This window comes from Palaemon carinicauda, chromosome 14 (assembly GCF_036898095.1).
Source record: "Palaemon carinicauda isolate YSFRI2023 chromosome 14, ASM3689809v2, whole genome shotgun sequence".
Taxonomy (NCBI): domain Eukaryota; kingdom Metazoa; phylum Arthropoda; class Malacostraca; order Decapoda; family Palaemonidae; genus Palaemon; species Palaemon carinicauda.
The window spans coordinates 129,085,179-129,110,993 of NC_090738.1; the positions used below are offsets into that span (position 1 = coordinate 129,085,179).

The following is a 25,815-nucleotide window of genomic DNA, read 5'->3' on the forward strand; positions in this document are numbered from 1 at the left end:
CCATCCTGTCTTCTTTACCACTAAGAAGAGACGGTTGTAGAAGCCCGGGGATTGATGGTCCAGGACTTTGACTACCGCTCCCTTTTCTAGCAAGAGAGACACCTCCTGCTTCAATGCTCGTCTCTTGTCTTCCTCTCTGTACCTGGGAGAGAGATCGATGGGAGACGTTGCTAGTTGGGGTTTTCGTACAAACGGGATCTTGTACCCCTCTCTGAGCAACTTCACAGATTGTGCATCTGCGCCTCTCTTCTCCCAGGTCTGCCAGAAGTTCTTGAGTCTGGCTCCCACTGCTGTCTGAAGAAGGTGGCAGTCAGACTCTGCCTTTAAAGGACTTGGTACCTTTCTTCTTCCCACGTCTCCCTTCGGCACGAGCACCTCCTCTGCTGGAGGCTCTGCCACGAAAGGGCGGAATAAATCTGGACGCTGGAGTGTCCATCCTGGGTCTTGACAAGGTAGGCAAAGGGGTGGCTTTGCGGGCAGAGGACGCAACCAGGTCATGGGTGTCCTTCTGAATCAAAGAAGCAGCAATCTCCTTAATCAAGTCCTCTGGAAAAAGGCACTTTGAGAGAGGAGCAAACAGAAGTTCTGATCTTTGACACGGTGTCACTCCAGCTGACAGGAAAGAGCAAAGGTTCTCACGTTTCTTGAGGACCCCGGATACGAACGAAGCAGCAAGCTCACTAGATCCGTCACGTAGGGCCTTGTCCATGCAGGACATTATGAGCAAGGAAGATTCCTTGTCAGAAGGGGAGATCTTCCTGCTCAAAGCTCCCAGACACCAGTCCAAAAAGTTGAAGACCTCGAAGGCTCTAAATACTCCTTTCAACAGATGGTCTAGGTCCGAAGGTGACCAGCATATCTTAGAGCGTCTCATGGCTAGCCTGCGGGGAGAGTCTACAAGACTTGAGAAGTCGCCCTGGGCAGAGGCAGGAACTCCCAAGCCGAGAACTTCTCCCGTGGCATACCAGACGCTCGATCTGGAAGAGAGTTTAGCAGGGGGAAACGTAAAGGCTGTCTTCCCTAGACTCTTTTTGGACTGCATCCAATCTCCTAAAACTCGTAAAGCTCTCTTGGACGAGCGTGCGAGGACGAGTTTCGTAAAGGTAGGCGAGGATGACTGCGTACCTAAAGCAAACTCTGACGGAGGAGAGCGTGGAGCCACAGACACAAACTGGTCCGGATACATCTCTTTGAACAGAGCAAGAACTTTTCTAAAGTCCAAAGAGGGTTGCGTGGTCTTGGGTTCGTCAAGGTCCGAATGTGGTTCATCAACGTGTGCCGCATCGTCATCATCAGAGAGCCCATCATCCGAGAATTGAGGAGGAAGCGGCAAAGGAGTAGGAATCGGCTGGTCAGCTGAGTCCGGTCGCACGGGTGCACGCGTGACTGAACCGGACGCAACGTCATGGAACTGTTGCCCAGTCTGTGAGCTGGCAACAACCATAGCAGCGCGGGGACGCACAGCGTCTACTCCAGACTGTCTAGTCTGATGTGGGCAAGCAGAGGCAACCACACTGGGTTGCGGAGGTTGACGCACCGCGTCAAAACAAAACAACTTAGACGGTTGTTGTACCTCGCGAACGTCAACGGAAGGTTCCGTGCGTCGCTGAACGTCAACATGCGGCTGGCAGGGTACACTGGAACGCATGGGTGGCGGGACTCTCTCAGCTGGAGTGCGGAAGAAGGTCGCCTCAGCGTCCACAGGACGCACAACCGTGGTTGGTTGTAGGCAATAGGTTGGTGCAGCATCAACCTTCTCCGCACGAAAGTCCTGCATCAGAGACGTTAACTGATACTGCATGGTCTGCAGCAAAGACCACTTAGGGTCTACAGGAGCAGGTGCGGCGACAGACGGTGTGACTGCCTGAGGCGGTACCGCTTTGCCTCTCTTAGGAGGTGAGCAGTCATCGGAAGACTGCAGCGAGTCCGAACTGACCCAGTGGCTACAACTGGGCCGTTGGACTTGCGCGGAAGGGACCGACTTGCGCTTAAGAGGTCGCGAGACCTTGGTCCATGGTTTCTTACGAGAAACCTCTTCCGCAGACGAGGAATAAATGGGCTCTCTCGTCTCTGTGTGGGTGGGGCGATCTTGGGTAGATACGCCCGAAACCACGGAGGGAACGTCTGTTCGCTGATTAAAGCCTCTCGAACCCTTTGGTCGTACGACATTGCTTCTCCCCTGGACTTGGGAGCTTGCAAGAGGTCCCGGACTAGGAGGACGACAGGCACGAACAGACGAACCCTCAAGCGCAACACTATCCACAACACTATCACTCACTTTATCACTACCCACTGCACTCTTACACTTCAGCTCCTTGACGTCCGCCATGAGCTGGTTACGGTCACTAGCCAAGGACTCGACTCTCTCACCCAGAGCTTGGATGGCACGCATCATATCTGCCATCGAAGGTTCTTGAGAGCCAGAAGGGGGATTAGGAGCAACCACTACAGGGGAAGGAATAGGTTGTGGGGCATGAGGAGAGGAAAATTCAACGGAGCGAGATGAACTTCTCCTGACTCTATCTCTCTCTAGCCTACGTGTATATTTCTGGAATTCGATAAAATCGAATTCCGAAAGCCCAACGCATTCCTCACATCGATCTTCCAATTGACAGGTTTTATCCCGACAATTGGAACAAACGGTGTGAGGATCGATAGAGGCCTTCAGAAGACGCCTTGAACAGTCCCTAGCATCACACTTCCTGAATTTAGGGACTTGAGAAAGGTCAGCCATTTTGAATTGGTCAAAGGGGAATTCAAAAACTATCCAAAGTCATCAACAAATAATCCGATATCAAAAAAAGAATGCAAGGATTTATTGAAGAGAAAGCCTGCAAAGCGAAAGCTCAAAATTAGAAACGTGTACTTCACCAAATAGTTGTGAAAACCAATCCAGTTAGCAACAGCGAATTAGTAGGTCTTGCCGGTGGCACGACAGAGAGAAAATTGAGTTCTTTGTTTACAATGAGTACTGAGTACCTGCACGACAGATGGCGCTGTTGAAGTACACCCCCTACCTGCATAGCGATCGCTGGCGGATTTTTAACGTAGAGTTTTCTGTCGAGCAGCAGAGCTGCAGCTTATATAATCACCGGCTAAGTTAAATATTGAAAAATACAATATTCTTATATGACCACATAATCTCATACCAAAATACTGTACATTGAGAGCTTCTGTATATTTTTCTATTAAAGATTATGACTGGATATAGGGTGTGATTACACAAGGCAATAAGAGGACGTACTCTTATTTACCCAATTTACCAGTTTCCATTATGAATTTAAATATTTTCAGTAACTCTTTCTCAAACTTCCCCAAGATGAGACGCGCCTACCATTCCAGCATAGTCACACCCCTTTCCTGTAACATCTCAGCTCTCACACCATTCTACCAGGTGCTTTTCCCATTCTTGTTTCATCTAGTAATCATCATCATCTCTCCTACGTCTGTTGATGCAAAGGGCCTCAGTTAGATTTTGCCAGTCATCTCTAACTGCAGATTTTAAATCAATGCTTATCCACTCATCGTCTCCTACTTCACACTTCATGGTCCTCAGACATGTAGGCCTGGGTCTTCCAATTCTTCCAGTGCTTTAAGGAACCCAGTTGAAAGTTTGGTGAACTAATCTTGTTTTATCTATTAAAATTATAATAATTATTCAATACACATCAGACATACCACCAATCATCTCTTAAACCTTTAATGCACGTAAACCATACTTGTGTTATTTGTATCCTTAAGGTTCAGTAAACAAAAACAGAATAGCCAAAAGATTTTTAATGCAACAATAGACCTGAAATATTAATAAAACATCCAATTCACCCTTGCATTATCAATACCAAAATATTAATTTTACTCCAGAAAAAAAATGATCAAATAAGTGACTAGATACTACCAACAGCATTTCAGTGCGACAAATTAACTGATTTTGTCTGAAAAATGAGGAGTTACAGCCGAATGCAAATCTGTACTTCTCACTGTAACATCTGGCAAACTTCTAATACTGCTTTCTAAGTAGAGAGACTTTTGTACTCTACTTAATCCTGATAACAAAGTTGTTGCTTCTGAAGTCAACAACGGGAACGCACTCCTCGTTACTTTTTCCTTTGTCCAAGTATGCCTATGATAAACAGCACGATCGATCGTCACTTCGTAACTATATATATATGGCACCTGTGTGCTCTGCACAGAATACGTTGTACTGGGCTCGGGAAAAATATCCGGTGGTAATGTAGGAAGTATAGATAAAACACTGTTATTGATGAGAAGAGAATTATCAGTGAAACTATCTCCACTGTTCATTTTATAGAGATCACAGAATTCACATCTTTTACCACTGTCTCGAGTTCTTGTTTGAGGCTCGGGGAAATCCAAGTTTGTGAATGTTGGCAGTATTGTATGAGTCTGTTCTACGCTGCTTTTGTATGACCGAGTCTCGCACAGTCTGCAGTACGCACTGTATTTTGACCGTACATTTGTTACCAGATGTGGCTTGGTTCGAATCTGGGACGTTTTAAATTCAATGATATGTTTATCTATAACTGAACTGGCATTGATGATTTTCTGATCATTTGCATACTGATTGAGTAATTTATTACATTTATCTATATTAACTTTATGTCCCCAAGGAATAACATAACTGAAAAACTGAAGATCCATGGTATTTGCAGGTTGTCTGGTATACGAACCCTTGGTTTTATTTACCTGCGCACCATCCAGATCCTTAGCCTTGGATTTCTTGCTGTCAAAGTTTGAAATGGAACCAGGTATGTGATGCCACAAATATTTGGAATTTTTTATCTTATTTTCCTTCCAACAACCATTTTCACTGTAGGTCCTTCTTCTCCCTCCTATCATGTGCGAAGAAAACAATTGGAAGAAAGGTCTCAATAATTTAGAGTTGTCCAAATTTGTACCTGGAAGTAGAAATAATATGAGGAAGCATAAAGCTTTGTAACGTTTAAATAGATATACAGTAAAAACGAATAATTCTATTTGGATAAATTTATCAAAACATTTCTAAATTATAATGACAGTTTACACAAGACTTCCTCAATAGTATTACATGAATATCCTATATAGAATTACATGGATAATTAGTCTGTGTAATAATATAAATATGGCATGCATACACTTTTTACATTTTTCAACCCAAATTTTGAAGATAGTGTGCATGTTTTTAATTCAATGTGAGGACAATTAACCAATAAATTGCATTCAGAGTAATAAAAATATATCTCATCTCTCCATATTCAGTACAGTATATGGTTCACAGAGATAATAAGTTAGCTTTAATCCCATGTCTTATTTTAAATACAAAGAGAAAAAATAATTAAATTTGATTTTCCATATACTGTACAATACACATAAAGGGGTGTAGGGAAATGAAAATAATTTGCAAATTTTTTAACAAAATTATGGAGAAGACAAAGTGGATAAATCATAAAATCATTTACATCCTAAGTATATACCATAAAGCACCAATACAACACAGTCATCATAGCTTGGAGTAATAAAATAACTGTTTACAAATACAAGAAAGCTCAGCATTTAGGCTTACAAAGAAACCATTACTTGCTTTTAAGTGCTTAGTTTTATGTATTGATATCTCTCAGGAACAAAATTACATGTGTGTCATGTATTGATATCTCTCAGGAACAAAATTACATGTGTGTCATTTATTGATATCTCTCTGGAACAAAATTACATGTGTGTCATTTATTGATATCTCTCTGGAACAAAATTACATGTGTGACATGTACTGATATCTCTCAGGAATAAAATTACATGTGTGTCATGTATTGATATCTCTCAGGAATAAAATTACATGTGCTATGTAATAATATCCCTCAGGAACAAAATTGCATGTGTGTCATGTATTGATATTTCTGTGGAACAAAATTATATGTGTGTCATGTATTGATATCTCTCAGCAACAAAATTACATGTGTGTCATGTATTGATATCTCTCTGGAACAAAATTACATGTGTGACATGTACTGATATCTCTCAGGAACAAAATTACATGTGTGACATGTACTGATATCTCTCAGGAATAAAATTACATGTGTGTCATGTATTGATATCTCTCAGGAATAAAATTACATGTGCTATGTAATAATATCTCTCTGGAACAAAATTACGTGTGTGTCATGTAATGATATCTCTCAGGAACAAAATTGCATGTGTGTCATGTATTGATATTTCTCTGGAACAAAATTATATGTGTGTCATGTATTGATATCTCTCAGGAACAAAATTACATGTGTGTTATGTATTGATATCTCAGCAACAAAATTACATGTGTGTCATGTATTGATATCTCTCAGGAACAAAATTACATGTGTGTTATGTATTGATATCTCTCAGCAACAAAATTACATGTGTGTCATGTATTGATATCTCTCAGGAACAAAATTACATGTGTGACATGTACTGATATCTCTCAGGAACAAAATTACATGTGTGACATGTACTGATATCTCTCAGGAATAAGATTACATGTGTGTCATGTATTGATATCTCTCAGGAATAAAATTACATGTGATATGTAATAATATCTCTCTGGAACAAAATTACGTGTGTGTCATGTAATGATATCTCTCAGGAACAAAATTGCATGTGTGTCATGTTTTGATATTTCTCTGGAACAAAATTATATGTGTGTCATGTATTGATATCTCTCAGGAACAAAATTACATGTGTTATGTATTGATATCTCTCAGCAACAAAATTACATGTGTGTCATGTATTGATATCTCTCAGGAACAAAATTACATGTGTGTTATGTATTGATATCTCTCAGCAACAAAATTACATGTGTGTCATGTATTGATATCTCTCAGGAACAAAATTACATGTGTCATGTATTGATATTTCTCTGGAACAAAATTATGTGTGTCATGTAATGATATCTCTCAGGAACAAAAATACATGTGTGACATGTACTGATATCTCTCAGGAATAAAATTACATGTGTGACATGTACTGATATCTCTCAGGAACAAAAATACATGTGTGACATGTACTGATATCTCTCAGGAATAAAATTACATGTGTGTCATGTATTGATATCTTTCAGGAACAAAAATACATGAGTGTCATGTATTGATATCTCTCAGGAACAAAATTACATGTGTGTCATGTATTGATATTTCTCAGGAACAAAAATACATGAGTGTCATGTATTGATATCTCTTAGGAACAAAATTACATGTGTGTCATGTATTGATATCTTTCAGGAACAAAAATACATGAGTGTCATGTATTGATATCTCTTAGGAACAAAATTACATGTGTGTCATGTATTGATATCTCTCAGGAACAAAAATACATGAGTGTCATGTATTGATATCTCTTAGGAACAAAATTACATGTGTGTCATGTATTGATATCTTTCAGGAACAAAAATACATGAGTGTCATGTATTGATATCTCTTAGGAACAAAATTACATGTGTATCATGTATTGATATCTCTCAGGAACAAAATTACATGTGTGACATGTACTGATATCTCTCAGGAATAAAATTACATGTGTGTCATGTATTGATATCTCTCAGGAACAAAATTACATGTGCATCATGTATTGATATCTCAGGAACTAAATTACATGTGTGTCATATATTGATATCTCTCAGGAACAAAATTACATGTGTGTCATGTATTGATATCTCTCAGGAACAAAATTACATGTGTGTCATGTATTGATATCTCTCAGGAACAAAATTACATGTGTCATGTATTGATATCTCTCAGGAACAAAATTACATGTGTTTCATGTATTGATATCTCTCAGGAACAAAATTACATGTGTCATATATTGACATCTCTCAGGAACAAAATTACATGTGTGTCATGTATTGATATCTCTCAGGAACAAAATTATGTGTCATGTATTGATATCTCTCGGGAACAAAATTACAGGAGAGGGGGGTTTACAGTCCCCTCGTCCCGGCGCTGTTAGTCTCCTCTTACGACACTCAGGGATACGTTGGCGCTATTCTAATTGTTGTTATGCCTCCTCGGCCACAGGGGGCATAACAACACTGGAATGAGCGAAGAGAGGAAAAGTCCCCTTTTGTTCCTTTTTTTTTTATGTTGGCTAACCCCAAAATTGGGAGAAGGGCCTTGGTAAATAGATAGATAGTATCATGTGTGAACTAAATGAATGTCAGTTTTCTGCCATAAGTACTGATTTTTACAGCTAACTACATACATCAAGCTACTTTAAAATATTTTGCAGAGGAAGTAACAAATCTTCATGTTTAGTCAGTTATCTGAACTGACTTAAATTCTCGAAGAAACTAGTTTTGGAACTTAATTACTTAGCTTTGAAGAAAAAATAACAGAACCCATTTTAGTAATTTGAGGCCAAATTCCTGGAATGGAGTTTATGGATTGAGACATGACCTTTATTTTATTACAAGTACTAATATGAACCTACTTGAAATAGGTAATATACAGTATATACTTTATCATAGAAGGAAATGAACAAACTTTGATAGTAATGGATATGGAGCTCATACACAAGAGCCCACTAAGTAGCAATTGTATAGAAAAGTCTGTACTGGAGGCTAAGTATCCTCGTTCTCTGTGAAAATGGGAGTAAAGCAAGGTTATGTGCTGGCTCCTGTTCTATTTAATTTCTTCATTTCCTCAATAATAACTTTAATGCAAGGAAAACTTAAGAATATGGGATCTGAGTAGAATACTTTTTAGATGTTAGCCTGTTCAACAACAGACAGTTACAACCCTTTGCTAATACATCTTCATACTAGTTGATTGACCTGCAATATACTGAGGGTGATGTCCTATAGGTCCACACTCTGGAGTCGGTTAATGGAACACACATTAAGACATGCCATCATTAATATACTGTACTGCACTAGGCACTTGGTTTATTGATGAACCCAAGAAAAACTGAAATGATAGTGCAACAAGCTATCCTAAATCAGAATATGCCCATCCTCACCATAAAAGATAAACAACTACAAGTGGTGTCATTTTCCAAATCCACCACTGAAATCAATAATAACACGCTGTTCCTCCATCACTAAAACCCACAATGACATGCTGTACTGGAGAAGATGATAAAAGGATTCCTGAGCTTTTGGTAGACTGAACTAGTGATCTAGTGTTCCAGGACAATCACTGTAGACTAACCACAAAGACCATGTACTTTATTATTATTATTATTATTATTATTACTATCCAAGCTACAACCCTAGTTGGAAAAGCAAGATGCTATAAGCCCAGGGGCTCCAACAGGGAAAAATAGCCCAGTGAGGAAAGGAAATAAGGAAATAAATAAATGAAGAGAACAAATTAACAATAAATCATTCTTAAATAAGAAACAACGTCAAAACAGACATGTCATATAATAAACTATCAACAACATCAAAAACAAATATGTCATAAATAAACTATATAAAGACTATGTCTGCCTGGTCAACAAAAAAGCATTTGCTCCAACTTTGAACTTTTGAAGTTCTACTGATTCAACCACCCGATTAGGAAGATCATTCCACAACTTGGTCACAGATGGAATAAAACTTCTAGAGTACTGCGTAGTATTGAGCCTCGTGATGGAGAAGGCCTGGCTATTAGAATTAACTGCCTGCCTAGTATTACGAACAGGATAGAATTGTCCAGGGAGATCTGAATGTAAAGGATGGTCAGAGTTGTGAAAAATCTTATGCAACATACATAATGAACTAATTGAACGACGGTGCCAGAGATTAATATCTAGATCAGGAATAAGAAATTTAATAGACCGTAAGTTTCTGTCCAACAAATTAAGATGAGAATCAGCAGCTGAAGACCAGACAGGAGAACAATACTCAAAACAAGGTAGAATGAAAGAATTAAAACACTTCTTCAGAATAGATTGATCACCGAAAATCTTGAAAGACTTTCTCAATAAGCCTATTTTTTGTGAAATTGAAGAAGACACAGACCTTATATGTTTCTCAAAAGTAAATTTACTGTCGAGAATCACACCTAAAATTTTGAAAGAGTCATACATATTTAAAGAAACATTATCAATACTGAGATCCGGATGTTGAGGAACCACCGTCCTTGACCTACTTACAATCATACTTTGAGTTTTGTTAGGATTCAACTTCATACCCCATAATTTGCACCATGCACTAATTCTAGCTAAATCTCTATTAAGGGATTCACCAACCCTAGATCTACATTCAGGGGATGGAATTGATGCAAAGAGAGTAGCATCATCTGCATATGCAACAAGCTTGTTTTCTAGGCCAAACCACATGTCATGTGTATATAGTATGAAAAGTAATGGGCCAAGAACACTACCCTGTGGAACACCGGATATCACATTCCTATAATCACTATGGGGCCCATCAACAACAACTCTTTGAGATCTATTACTTAAAAAATCAGTAATAATGCTAAGAAACGACCCACCCACTCCCAACTGTTTCAGTTTGAAAATAAGGGCCTCGTGATTAACACGGTCAAAGGCAGCACTAAAATCAAGGCCAATCATACGAACTTCCCGACCACAATCAAGGGATTTCTGTACAGCATTGGAGATTGTAAGAAGGGCATCACATGCTCCAAGGCCTTTACGAAAACCAAATTGCAAACTAGGGAGTAGATGATTACCTTCAGCAAACCTATTAAGACGTTTTGCCAGAAGACGTTCAAAAACTTTAGATAATATGGGAGTTATGGAAATTGGGCGGTAATCAGTGGGACTTGAGCTACCACAAACACATTTACATAGAGGAGTAACATTACCAATTCTCCAACTAGTGCTAAAAGCTCCTCTTCTTGCTAACTTGCGCAAAATAACAGATAACTTTGGAGCTAAGAAATCTGCTGTCTTTATAAAAAACAAAGGAAAAATACCATTTGGGTCTACACCTCCATAAGCATCAAGGTCCATCAACAGAGCTTTAATCTCACGAGATCGAAAAGCTAAACTAGTTAGTTTAGCCTCAGGAAAACAGGAATGAGGAAGTTCAAGTTTTTCATTACTCTGTTTACTGTCAAAAACATCAGCCAAAAGAGTTGCCTTTTCCTTTGGACAGTGAGTGACTGAGCCATCTGGTTTAAGTAAAGGAGGAACTGTTGCATCTACACCAAAGAGTGCAGATTTAAGGGTAGACCACCATTTATGTTCCTGAGTTGTACCAGAAAGTGTTTCTTTTATGGTTAAATTGTACTCCTTTCCACTTTGCTGTAGTGTGGAGAGACCGACCATTTATCAACACATTGTAAAGCAGCTTGAACATTTTCATATTTCCTGTTTGCAGAAAATTTTGGGTTTCTGGAAAGATCAGATTCTACACAAAAAATGCTGGAATGAACAAAACGCACAATTATGGAAAGCATGCTCAGCAAATGTGAAATTTGCTGGCTTGGTCACGTGACCAGTGTACCAACCAAAACAAATTATGGAGTCATCAGTAAAACATTCACAGATGATCTAATAGTCCCAAGAAGTGGTATGAAAACCTAGCTAAATCAGTCTTAAAGAAATGCAAAATTCCAACAATAAATCTAGAACCCTTGCTAGCAACAGTATGGTCTGCAGAATGATTAACAACAAAAGGGTTACTGCCCTAAAGCAGGATTACACAGCACATCTCACCTTGAAAAGGCTGCAGCCACAAGACAATCGAGGAGTTCCTGTGCTCCCAAAACCTCATCTGACATGTCCAACAAGGGGAAAGATATACATATCCAGGATTGGCTTGGGGAGCCATAATGTACATGGATGGTGGCAGCAGTAGCATCACATTTGAGAAATTGTCATACTACATAATCATCTATAACTGGTGAACATTGAATGTCGTCATCCATTACAATCGAGTTCTTTTAGGTTAGGTAAAGAGAAAAGTTAAAGTATTCCACTGACAACAGAGAAAAAAAGACGCTATGAAAATTAACAATACTGTATGTTTAATAAGCTAATTGCGTAGTTATTGCCTTTGAAATTACTCTGTAAGGCAGGGATATATTTTCGAGTTATGACATATAAGAGAATTTTCAGTTGATCTTGAACCAGAAAATATTGCATAACAAAGGATATGAATCAAGGATTGACTCACTGTAAGCAGAAATTGCTAGCATTAACTACAAAATTAGATTATTTCTATGAACATCCCCTGATTTTTATATTGCTTTTTCTCCAGAAGCGCCATTTCGAAGTTGATTAAACTGAGCTTCTGGAAAAGAAGCAATATGGACATTGGTGAGTATAGAAATAAGGAATTTTATTACAAGTACTAAAATTCTTTCTTTATTCACCCTTAAGGAAGGTGACTACTGATGCAGTGTAAATGAAAATTTTAATAAATCCAAAACTGAAGCAATGAAGTGATTAGAATTTTTGTGGATTCAAATGAGCAATGAAGAAATTCTGTTTGACTATCTGAAAAATTAAAATGTTAAATAAAATACAGAAACTTTAGGTGATTATAAAAAGGTTAGTAAAAATGGCCCTCATAAGTAAAACCTGCATTTACTGATAATACTATTTATGGCTGTCTGCTAAAGAAGGTGATGAATGCAAGAGTTAATGGGAAAAGTACAAGAGGAAGGCGAAGGTTTGGGTGGATGGATGGAGTGAAGAAAGCTCTGGGTGATAGGAGGATAGATGTGAGAGAGGCAAGAGAGCGTGCTAGAAATAGGGATGAATGGCGAGCAATTGTGCCGCAGTTCCGGTAGGCCCTGCTGCTCCTTCCGGTCGCCTTGGATGACCGCTGAGGTAGCAGCAGTAGGGAATTCAGCGTTATGAAGCTTCCTCTGTAGTGGATAATGGGGAAAGATGGGCTGTGGCACCCTAGCAGTACCATCCGAACTAGGTTGAGTCCCTTGTCAGGCTGGGAGGAACGTAGAGAGGAAAGGTCCCATTTTCATTTGTTTGATGTCGGCTACCCCCCAAAATTGGGGAAGTGCCTTGGTATATGTATGTATATGTACTGTATTCCGCAGTCTTATCAAATCAAATGCAGTTTGTCAAAAGCAAATATTCTTATCATAAATTTCTATTTTATTATAACAGTAGGTAGAATACATATTTTTTAAAATTTTTGCTATCAAACTTAGCCTTTACAGTACGACAGTACATACAAAAGTACTCCAAGTTACCAAGTATGTTCAGCCTTGTACTGTATAGATTTATTTATTTCTATATTATCATTGGTCATTTGATACCGAGTTATATTGGTGCAATTATGGGTATTTGGTATATGGAAATATACATCCAAAAGTGGGGTTATGTTAAAGAAATTACTAAGGTAACTTACAACAAGTACTGTACCTCATAGATTTTCAACAACAAAGTTTAAAGTAACAAAACAAAATGAAAAAACAAATCAAAACTCTACTTACAAATCTGGGTAACTGCGCTATCTAGAGGGACACACAAACACACACAACATGCACTACAGCCATCAGCAAAGTTTCAAAAGCATTGTAGCAGAACCTGTACAAAACAAGTAATTCCAGCATGTGATAAGCATAATGTTGAATGGATAGCTAGGAGCAAAATTTTCATAGAAATGAACAAACATCATAAACTATTGCAATGAGAAAAATGTTTACTCAAATAACTGACTTATTTTTTTTAAATACAGGTACAGTACTGTATTTCCTTTTAGCTAATAATTAGGTTGGAAGATTATACCTCCAATATCCTAATACATGGCAACCTAATGCCCTTTCCAAGTCAGGGCACAGAAAAAAATAAAATAATGTAACGGAAAAAAGGGTAAAGCTTAACTTAGAACTAAGTAATAGGATTGAGTCTTGTAAAATGAAAGGCATTAAATTTGAAAAGACAAAATCAGGATAAGTCCTACTCAAGTCTGGGAACGAAAAAATTATTTGCTCTTTGAGACAGAAAAGAGCATCAAGAGATAACGTGAAAGCCTGATGTGGTTACGATTCAGTGCAAACCAGTAAGTCCCATAGCTGAGCGACTAACTGCGGAATGTAATACGTATCCTCAGACAGTAGTCCTCGCATCGCACAATTAGCTTTTTTTTTTTTTAAAGGATGCTCATAAATTAACGAGGCAAGGGACAGTGATAATCCCCTAACTAACAGGACAATACCCTAGAGACTGATCATACATACATATGATCACTGACCAAGCCCCTTCTCCATCCAACCTAGGACCAGGGAGGGTCAGGCAATGGCTGTTGATGACTCAGCAAATATACCTATAGGCTCCCCCCCCCATCCTTAGCTCACAAGGATGGTAAAGTTGCAGACACTATAAGAAACTATCAAACTTGAGCGGGACTCAAACCCCAGTCTGGAAGATCACCAGGCAGGGATCGTTTCCAATAGGTCACTATAATGCTGGTAATAAATGTAATGAATCTAGGTTCATCTCTGGGTAGATGGGAGTTAGCGATGGTCAGTAGTGGACTTTGAACGGCCCCTCTTGGTTTCGGGGATATTTGACGAGGAGATATCTAATTGGTTCGAGACCTCTGCTAGTGATTTTCACGCCCCAGTTATAATATACCGACACCTTTTAGGTGAGCGAGCTGGGTTCATACCTGGCATTCCTATGCAATTTTTTCTCTGGTAATATTTAGCAGTTATATACCTCAGAAATGATGCTAAAGGAGCATTTCACTGGGCGGCACAGGTCTCTCACCCAGAAATAGATTTTTCCTTCGTCAAAATCCCTTTATTAACTCATACTTTAATGATAGATACCAAACTTACTTTTTGAAAATACCATAAAAATAAAATTTCCCACTTGCTTCACTTCCATAAGACTCGTGTGTAGTGATTATTGAATCTAAATGTAAATAGTATCCATAAAAGAAGAGCAATTCATAAAGATACAATATAACCAGGAAGAAAACTGTATCTTGATCAAGAGATTAATAAAATTAGCTTCAGAGAGTAAATTTTGAAATAATGTAGGGCAGCCGGTCGGAACTACGGTCCACCCCCCAAAAGCCAAAGCAAAGTCCCTCAAAAGAAGGCACCCGTGTTACCCCGTACGAATGGGAAAAAACACGCTAATAGAAGAAGAAGAAGTAGTTTTATGGTGTTTAATTAATAACTATCAATTGAGTTACAGTTATTTTGACAATTGTTCATCAGATTACCTTTCTTGGAAACTTTGTGAACTGGATGTAACATAAACCTGCCTTGCGTTTACTTCTACGAGGTATCTATACTCTCAATCTGGAATGTTAAATGGATAATATAACAAGCTTACAATTACTATACTGTACAGTAGTTGTAAGTGAGGTGCGATTATAGCAAATTAATACAAACTGTGATTAAAAAAACATATATAAGCTTGCAACAGAAACATATCACACAAAACTAGAAAAAACAACATAAATAAAGGATGAGATTGCTTCATTGTTTCATGGTACATGTAATACAATGCCATCTTAATATAAATATGGCTTATTGTAATACATACTGACAGATCTTTTTAAATTGTAAAATAAAGCCATCTCAGATGATCTTACTGGATTATTTATAATACTGTACTATGTAAAATATCACGTGCTACTGAAACAACACATTGTCTCTATGTGGAGGTTAACATTTATCATTAAAAAGCAAAATTTAATCAACTGTGAGTCTGTGAAGGTAAGCTGTGAATCATGCAAAACAACATACAGTACTGTAAAAGTTTACTGTAAAAATGTAAATAATTACTACATACCTGCACAATCATTAGTAAATTCACAAAAATTATATTTAGCTGGAGACACTGTCTGTGGATTCAGTGTGTGAGTAAAAGTGGGCGATAAATTTGAATACTGAAGGTGTTCTGTTTGGCTAACACTTGAATAAGCTGTATGAGTATAATACTGATAAGGATGTTTTTCCTCAATGTTGGTGTCTAAATTTGTCTGAGTTGCATGATTAATATCACATTTAACAGGGGTTGAAGTATTTATGGTTGATAATACAGATGATTCCCGAACAAGAGACGTTTCGGTTTTGTGGCATGAAGGTTTTAGAGCAAATATATACTGGTATACATCTGTTGAATTTTGTTTGGGAGGAACTAACTTTAAATAAGTAGTGCGAGAGAATCCTACATTGGAAATCGTCAGGGGAGAAGTGAAATCTGACATCCTTATAGGTGATGCTGATAAACGCACCTTAGTTTTTTCGGGAATGTTTACTTTGCAATTTTGTATTGAAGATACTGGAGTGTAGAACTGTGTTAGGAATAAAAGATGATGTGTGACTGTAAAAACATTCTTATGAGAATGGCAGTTGTTACTGGAGGTTTGAAAGAAAAAGAGAAGGCCAAGAACAGTCAGGGTATGTAGTAGAGAGGTATCAATTTCAAGGTTCTCGAAAGCTGTTGTAGAACATCCGTCGATAATTGCGTTTTTCCATCCATCTTGCGGCATCATCCCACTTTGCACGTAACAAATACTTCAGCCCATACATCAGTTTCTGAAATTCACATCAGCAAAATTAATTAAATTTCATTTCATAATGTATAACTTATATCGACTTAACTTAACTTAGTGACTGAATGTATAAATATTTTGCCTCTTTTACACAGGTGAAGTATTGAAGAATATTAACATGTGTTAAATTAATTATTTCCAGATATCTTCTATATGTCATATTTGCTAAGAGGTACAAACTACAATACTTTATATTTTTGTTCAATACGTTTGATTTACTAATTGCAATTCCTATGCTGTGGTACCAGGTCTCATGGGCAGGTTTTGTTGAGAAACAAAGGTAGGGAATGATCAGTTCCATATAGAACAATGGTGAAGTAGAACACAAATACAAATTTCAAGTCATCCATTTTGTGTTAAGTAGGGGATTTTTCCCAACCCTCCACCTAGTCAAGATAGGATATGATATGCTAAGCAACATTACATAAAGATATATACACTGCCAGTATTTTATGCTAAAATATGCAACCAAGATCAGGTTATATCGTAAGGGATACTAAAGAGTACTAGTCTGTGTTGGCACAAAGCTATGAAATCTAAAAAAGAAAAAAAAAAAATTTGATTAAGGATGGTCAATAAGGGCTAAAGACCCCCACAACCATTCATGTAGACAGATGATTACTGTAAATCATTATATTACACTTCTGTTAATTTACTATTATCCAAGGACATGTTTTCTACTGGGGATCCCAAATAATTTTAGACAAAGTGGAGCAAGAAAATGATTTAACCAAAGTTATAAAAATAAATCCATACTTTTTAACAATATACTGTATTCTACTTTTTTATAAGATTATGAAAAGTCTGATTAACTTCAGAGACTAATGTATAGTTTCTATTATAATCACATGGCTTAAAAGTTGAGGGGAGAATCAGTAGAAGCTGTGGCTTTATGGTCCAGGATCATTGGAAGGTCTAAACTAGGGAGAAAGCAATAAACTCCCCAGACAAGCAAGTCTTGACTGACACCTAGGTTAGAAATGATATGTTACTTATCGTTCACATAACGCAAGTTTTTCTCGGAGCCTTTGTATATCAGCGGCCAGTAACTCCAGCGAGCATAAAATATGGACACCAACTAAACTAAACTTTCCCCCTTAACCTAACCTACAAGCCGTGTCCTTACCTACTTACCTAATGGGGAGAGGACCTAACGTACCCTTATGACCTTTCTTACGCTGCTGTACTCTTAGTCAGCTGTCATCATACATACAAGTGGGTGCTATCATACATACACCCCTTTTACTCTATAGAAAACCAAGCTTTTCCAATTTGGTCTCACCTTCCTTGTTAGATCTCGAGATGAATTAACCAAAAGTCAGCATCAGAAAGGAATATCATATTTGTAAAAATCTCTTAAACATTCAAGAAAATCCTTTATTGGCACTAATAAAACTAATAACTCACGTACCTTAACCTAACCTAACTTTGAAACATGTCAGTACTCATTAGAGGGTTAGGATACACTTCCCCCAATCTAAACTGACCTACAGTAGGACATCCCGTTTATACCAACCATAAATTACTGTATGTTTTTATTGATACCAGGGCAATACAAACATTTACTCGGCACTAGGACACCGTGAACATCGGGTATAAAGTACACGGAACTTCAAGTGTCACATATAAGTCTTAGTCGAGTCTGATTAACAATCGTCAGGAGTATGTATGATAGCGGCCACCTGTATGTATTATTTTGACTAACTTTGAATACGGCAGTGTAAGGGGGGTAGCATGGGGGCGTTAGCCCCCCGTTAGGTATGTAGGTAAGGACAAGGCTTGTAGGTAGGATTCGGGGGGAAAGTTTAGGTTAGTTAATATCCATTTTTAATCAACACATGAGGAACTGGCGGATGTTATACAAAGGCTCCCAATTGGCTTAGCGGTAAAGTTTTGGATTCAACCAAATTGGGAAATGTATTATATTAATATATTTTCCTAGTAAAGCACGTGATAACAAAACACTTCTTCTCAATACATTATTGTCGCTAATGCATACTTACAGAGAAAAAAAATATTTCAGGAATTGAAGGTCTTGACTTTTTCTAAGTTTAGTGTATATCTTTCCATGGGCACGCAAGGTAGCTCTTGTTCGTTTGTATATCTGTTTTCATCTTACTTGGCTCCTCCCCATTGCGCAATGTGACAATATTTGCTTGAATGCGCATTTGCTCCTCCCACTAATGTCGCTCCTCCAATCTAAATACTACTGGGTTCTTTTCAAGGGTTATTATTGGACGATTCATTGGTCTCTCAGTCTTGTTTCAAGGATCTGTTTTTCGTGCAATATAACATTGTAAACGATAGTATTTTGTTTTTTTCCCTATTTCATTATGGGAGAAACCCGTGATTGTCGTTTGTTTTCGGTTTTCAAAAGTTCCGGTTTCTATATTTTCATCACACGTCACTTGACTGTCATGGATCCTCCGGTACGGTTGTGTGAAATATGTCGTTATTCCTATTTTGATGTGATCGGCAGATTTCATGGGAATTATAATGGAACTCCTGAAGTAGTGAATCGTTTTCTAAGGGAGCATTCCGTATTACCTTTAAGTGTCCAGTGTAGTAAATGTGATTCGGCTTTACATTTTCGTGAGGATAGACATGTGTGGTATTGTACCAAATCTGTAAAGGAGGGTCAACCACAACCTTCCACATCTTCATCGTCATCTTCCGTTTAAGGTAAGAAGTGATTTAACAAAATATATATATTCAAATTTACCCCTGGTTAAAGGGGGGGTCGCAGGGGGGGCGAAGCCCCCCCCGGTAGGGGTACAGGGCCCCTAGGTTAGGTTAGGTGGGTTTGTTAGGTTCTGTGGTGCCCTGAAAATTACTGTGGCCTTAAGGGGGGGGGTCGCAGGGGGGGCGAAGCCCCCCCCGGTAGGGGTACAGGGCCCCTAGGTTAGGTTAGGTGGGTTTGTTAGGTTCTGTGGTGCCTTGAAAATTACTGTGGCCATAAGGGGGGGGCCAGTAGGGGTACAGGGCCCCTAGGTTAGGTTAGGTGGGTTTGTTAGGTTCTGTGGTGCCCTGAAAATTACTGTGGCCTTAAGGGGGGGTCGCAGGGGGGGCGAAGCCCCCCCCGGTAGGGGTACAGGGCCCCTAGGTTAGGTTAGGTGGGTTTGTTAGGTTCTGTGGTGCCTTGAAAATTACTGTGGCCATAAGGGGGGGTCGCAGGGGGGGCGAAGCCCCCCCCCCGGTAGGGGTACAGGGCCCCTAGGTTAGGTTAGGTGGGTTTGTTAGGTTCTGTGGTGCCTTGAAAATTACTGTGGCCATAAGGGGGGGGTCGCAGGGGGGGCGAAGCCCCACCCGGTAGGGGTACAGGGCCCCTAGGTTAGGTTAGGTGGGTTTGTTAGGTTCTGTGGTGCCCTGAAAATTACTGTGGCTTTAAGGGGGGGTTGCTGGGGGGCCCTACCCCCCTCCCCCTGGTAGGCCTAGTTAGGGGTATGGGGGAGGGGTGCTGGAACATTAATTATTCATTTATTGCAAATATCATTCAATGCCCCAACACCCTTCCCCCCCTTCCCCCACCCAAAACCCCGGTTCCCAAAGGGTGTCCCCCATAATTGGTGGGATGAACTAGGGTATACATAGTAAATCTCTAAATCGGTTGGTTTGCAGTCAAAATAAACGTTAAATTCATTGAAACCACACTATTTCTGATGCAACAAATATATTTTTATTGCATTTTTCCAAATTTGGCTGAAACTAAAAATTTACCGGCTTAGCACTTATACCAATTAAATATTTTATTCAATATCAAATCAACCAATGTTGACAGATGATGCTAACCTTACGTAGATTTTGTTTGATTGCCTTACCTTAAATGACCTGCTCTAGTAACAGCTTCACGTCACTCCTTTGAAGAAAAATTTATTAGCTCATTTATTTCACTATTTCGTCCAATAAATTTTGTAATAAGACTGTGAAGAGCGTCGTAAAACATCGATATCGCGAACAGGGGCAGGTAATTAGCTCAGGTAAATTGCCAACTCGGCGAAGCCGTTGACGTTTCGTTTGTTTACATTATCTTCTTCTTGTTCAAATGCTGAACGTGATTCCTGGTCGTATTGTGGATTGCTTCTTCAAAAATCCTTAAAATCTTAAAATCGTTACTCTTCGTAGTTCCTCTTTAGATATAATTTTTTTTACTTGGAGATGCCCCTTTTTTATAGTATAATCATCGCGTGTTTATTTTCTATAGCTTTCTCTTTTTCCTTTATTAGTTCTAAGTTGGAGCAAATGTTTTTATGTTGACCAGGCTGACATGAGTCTTTCTATAGTTTATATATGTCTTATGTTTTTAACGTTGTTATAGTTTATATAGGACATATCTGTTTTGACGTTGTTACTGTTTTTAGAATGATTTATTGTTAATTTATTCTCATCGTTTATTTATTTCCTTATTTCCTTTCCTCACTGGGGTATTTTTCCCTGTTGGAGCCATTGGGCTTATAGCATCTTGCTTTTCCAACTAGGGTTGTAGCTTGGCTAGTAATAATAATAATAATAATAATAATAATAATAATAATAATAGTAAGTTGGCCAGGACACCAGCCACAGCTGAGATACTACTACTAGAGAGTTATTGGATTTTTTGACAGGCCAGACAGTACTATATTTGAGCCCTCTCTCTGGTTCCGGCTCATTTTTCCCTTGCCTACAAATATACCAAATATTTTTTTTCACATTCTCCCGTTTCCTCATACACCTGACAACACTGAGATTACCATACAAGGGGTTAACTACGGCTCTGTAATTGTTCAGTGGCTACTTTCCTCTTGGTAAGAGTAGAAGAGTCTTTACTATGATAAGCAGCTCTTCTAGGAAGACACTCCAAAATCAAACCATTGTTCTCTAGGCTTGGGTAGTGCCATAGCCTAAACATGGTCTTCCATGATTAGTTCTTTTGCTTGAGGGTACACCCAGGATCACTACTCTATCTTATTTCTTTTTTTAAGTTTTTATAGTCTATATATGAATGTTTTATTTTAATGTTGTTACTGCTCTTAGAATATTATAATTCAGTTGTTTATTACTTCTCTTGTAGTTTGTTTCCTAATCCCCTTTCCTCACTGGGCTTTTTTTCTGTTGGAGTCCTTGCGCTTATAGCATCCTGCTTTTCCGAATAGGATTGTAGCTTAGCTTGTTATAATAATAATAGTAATAATAATATAAATAATAATAATAGTAACAATAATAATAATAATAATAATGATAATAATGATAATAATAATAATAAACTTTTGGTGATGTAGTACTATACAATGAAGTTCTTACGATCGCCAGAAATGTCCACAGCTGTATGTACGTGGCTATCGAGAAACAAGCTTTGATATATGTAGCTATTTGATATATGTATCTATTACCTCCGCCAACGAAGTTGGAAGGAGTTTATGTTTTCGCCCCTGTTTATGTGTGTCAAATTCACGTAATCAGCCATAAGTTTGGATACCGTTGTCACAGTGACTTCAAACTTAGTTCATATTTGAGTGTGTGAAAATCGACACCAATTAATACATGTTAAGGTCAAAGGTCAAGGTCGAGATATAAGCTACTGTGGCGGAGGTCTGCGCTCTACTGAGTATCCCTCTAGTTTATATTGGTATGAAGTTGCAAAATTACATACTTTTATTTAAACAAAATGAATTATTGTTCTTTATCTATATTTTTTAATAGAATATGTAGATCTTAGTCTCCAGGGATTTTGGCCTCAGTAAAAATCAAATCAAGTATAGAAATACGTCTCTCTCTCTCTCTCTCTCTCTCTCTCTCTCTCTCTCTCTCTCTCTCTCTCTCTCTCTCTCTCTCTCTCTCTTTATATATATATATATATATATATATATATATATATATATATATATATATATATATATATATATATATATATATATATATATATATATATATATATATAATATATATATATATATATATATATATATATATATATAATATATTATATATATATATATATATATATATATATATATGTTTTTTCAAAAAGGCCCATAAAAGAAACACAGGAAATATGAATAAATCACACTATATTTCGGTCAATAAACATCGACCCTCTTCAGGATGTAAAGTACAAGTGAGGCTTACAGTGGAGAGTGACGGTTTATATATGAAAGCAAAAGGGTGTGTTCAATTGTTCTATAGTTGTTATAATTGCTGGAAGGATTAGCCAAATTTAATTACATCCAGGTGCGTGTTCTTATTGTTGAGCCGCTTGGAGGAAGTCTTGACCTCTGATGCATGTCTGGTGGCCGGTCTCCGTGGATTATCTTCTTAATGATAGGGTTGAGAAGAGTATTGTCCACTGTGTCAGCTTTCCATTGGCCCCCACATAGGTTCATTGTGTTTGATTGATTTATGATGGCTGATTCCAGGATTTTCCTTCTGTACGGACAGGTACTCTTAAAAAGCAAAGACGACTCACTCCAGTTAATCTGGTGCCCTAAATCCCTAAGGTGAATGAAAATCCCCGAGTTTTCATACCCATATCTAACAGATCTTTTGTGTTCGGATAATCTTTGAGATAGCGAACGGCCAGTTTGCCCAACGTACACTTTTTCACAATCCCTGCATGGTACTTTGTAAACGCCGGATTCTATCTCTCTTTTATTTTGATAAACATTAATAAGGGCGCTTCCTATGGTCTTTGGATATGAAAAAACAAAGGGGTTCTCAGTTTTGATATGATTTGTTATATTTTTAATACCTTCTATATATGGGAGTTTTATCTTATTTTTAAAATCTCTTTGGTTAGTAACATCATGATCTTTATAATATATCGTGTTGGCTTTGTTGATGGCCTTTTCTATGACATACGTCGGGTAGAATAGCTGGGCGAGTTGTTTACGGATGATTTCAAATTCTTTATTTAGGTAGGCTGGGGAACAAATTCTCAAACCTCTAAGAAATAGATTGCAAGCTACTCCAATTTTTACAGAAATGTCGTGATAACTAAAAAAATGAATGTAGGAAATAGAGAAAGTTGGTTTTCTATACACAGTAAAATTATACCCCGTCGATTCCCTTATAATTAGTATGTCCAAAAAAGCTAATTTTCCATCTTTTTCCCATTCAGTTTTAAATTTTATGCTAGGGACTAGGGAATTTAGATTATTGAAAAATATATTGAAATCTCCCCAGCTATCATCCCAATATGTGAAAATGTCATCAACATAGCGTTGCCAAACCATGTTTGTAGGTTTAATTGTTGTTAAAATTTCTGTTTCAAAGTATTCCATGTAGAGGTTAGCTAAAATTGGAGATAACGGGCTGCCCATACTACAACCAAATTTCTGTTTGTAAAAATTTCCATTGAAAGAGAAAACGTTATTTGACACGACATTTCTGTAAAAATTGGAGTAGCTTGCAATCTATTTCTTAGAGGTTTGAGAATTTGTTCCCCAGCCTACCTAAATAAAGAATTTGAAATCATCCGTAAACAACTCGCCCAGCTATTCTACCCGACGTATGTCATAGAAAAGGCCATCAACAAAGCCAACACGATATATTATAAAGATCATGATGTTACTAACCAAAGAGATTTTAAAAATAAGATAAAACTCCCATATATAGAAGGTATTAAAAATATAACAAATCATATCAAAACTGAGAACCCCTTTGTTTTTTCATATCCAAAGACCATAGGAAGCGCCCTTATTAATGTTTATCAAAATAAAAGAGAGATAGAATCCGGCGTTTACAAAGTACCATGCAGGGATTGTGAAAAAGTGTACGTTGGGCAAACTGGCCGTTCGCTATCTCAAAGATTATCCGAACACAAAAGATCTGTTAGATATGGGTATGAAAACTCGGGGATTTTCATTCACCTTAGGGATTTAGGGCACCAGATTAACTGGAGTGAGTCGTCTTTGCTTTTTAAGAGTACCTGTCCGTACAGAAGGAAAATCCTGGAATCAGCCATCATAAATCAATCAAACACAATGAACCTATGTGGGGGCCAATGGAAAGCTGACACAGTGGACAATACTCTTCTCAACCCTATCATTAAGAAGATAATCCACGGAGACCGGCCACCAGACATGCATCAGAGGTCAAGACTTCCTCCAAGCGGCTCAACAATAAGAACACGCACCTGGATGTAATTAAATTTGGCTAATCCTTCCAGCAATTATAACAACTATAGAACAATTGAACACACCCTTTTGCTTTCATATATAAACCGTCACTCTCCACTGTAAGCCTATCCTACGGGCCAACCAAGGGAAAGGCCCGTGCCAACAACAAGTGTTGGCTTTAATACCCCAACAACAACACTGTAAGCCTCACTTGTACTTTACATCCTGAAGAGGGTCGATGTTTATTGACCGAAATATAGTGTGATTTATTCATATTTCCTGTGTTTCTTTTATGGGCCTTTTTGAAAAAACATGTTAAACTGTTCGATTACAGTTATAAATAAGACATATATATATATATATATATATATATATATATATATGTTTATATATATGCATATATATACATATATATATATATATATATATATATATATATATATATATATATATATATATCTGTGTGTAAATACAGCAGGAAAAAACCCTCCAATAGCTTTATCGGGGAATAAGGATATGACTAAATAATATTCATTGCTGCACCTTTGTTCTCACATAGAAAACAGCATTAGTATGTTCATCCTCAACTCCCACATCTTTTCAAAACGTTCGTATCTTGGTTGATTTGTAAAACCCCAGTGGGACATTAATATAATTCATCTCTAACACATATAATGCTTCATTATGTTAGGACATTTGAAAGTGAATTGCTAGAAATGTCATATAATTGATATAGATCAATGTAATTAAAAGGAATTCCCATGTCAGGGGTAGTAGCCTAGGCCTACTACTATCAGCGCTTATGACGTGTTGCACTGTAGGCCTAGACATTGAAGAAGGATCTTTGCAACGTCTCCTTGGACCTCAACTACATCCACTATTAGCCTTCCATTTTACTTCCATAGTTTCCTTTCTTCTATCTATCCAACCTCTTATTTCCCTCAGCATTGATTGGCCTTCCCTACCCCAGTGCTGTGCCAGGTGGCCCAAATTATATAACCTAGAGTAAGTTAAAAGTTTAGAATGTTTCAACAGTCATCTCAAATAAATCATCTCCCCCCCCCCCTGGGCTTCATCAGATGTTAACTACTCTTTGTACTTAAAACTAACCCAGCAGTAAGCTGTACCGAGGCTTTGGATGTACCCTATTTATTCTCCATATCACAGTACGTTGTGGGTCATCTTTGTTCTAGTGTATAAAGGAATATCTGTTTTCCTCTCTATTCGCTCTATAATTAACTGAATTCTTTTGATATATCAATTGAAATACGG

The 25,815-nt window shown here is 37.9% G+C and overlaps 1 protein-coding gene across 1 annotated transcript; it reads right to left on the bottom strand.

The window, feature by feature from the left end:
- Nucleotides 1–3,771: 3,771 nt before the first annotated feature.
- On the bottom strand, nucleotides 3,772–20,467 carry LOC137653357 (uncharacterized). Its single transcript, XM_068386721.1, has 3 exons — nucleotides 20,272–20,467; nucleotides 15,688–16,436; nucleotides 3,772–4,916 (listed from the first exon to the last, which is right to left on the bottom strand). The coding sequence occupies exons 2-3, from the start codon at nucleotides 16,391–16,393 to the stop codon at nucleotides 3,919–3,921; spliced, it is 1,704 nt and encodes a 567-aa protein (XP_068242822.1). The 5' UTR covers nucleotides 16,394–16,436; nucleotides 20,272–20,467; the 3' UTR covers nucleotides 3,772–3,918.
- Between the last annotated feature and the right edge of the window lie 5,348 nt (nucleotides 20,468–25,815).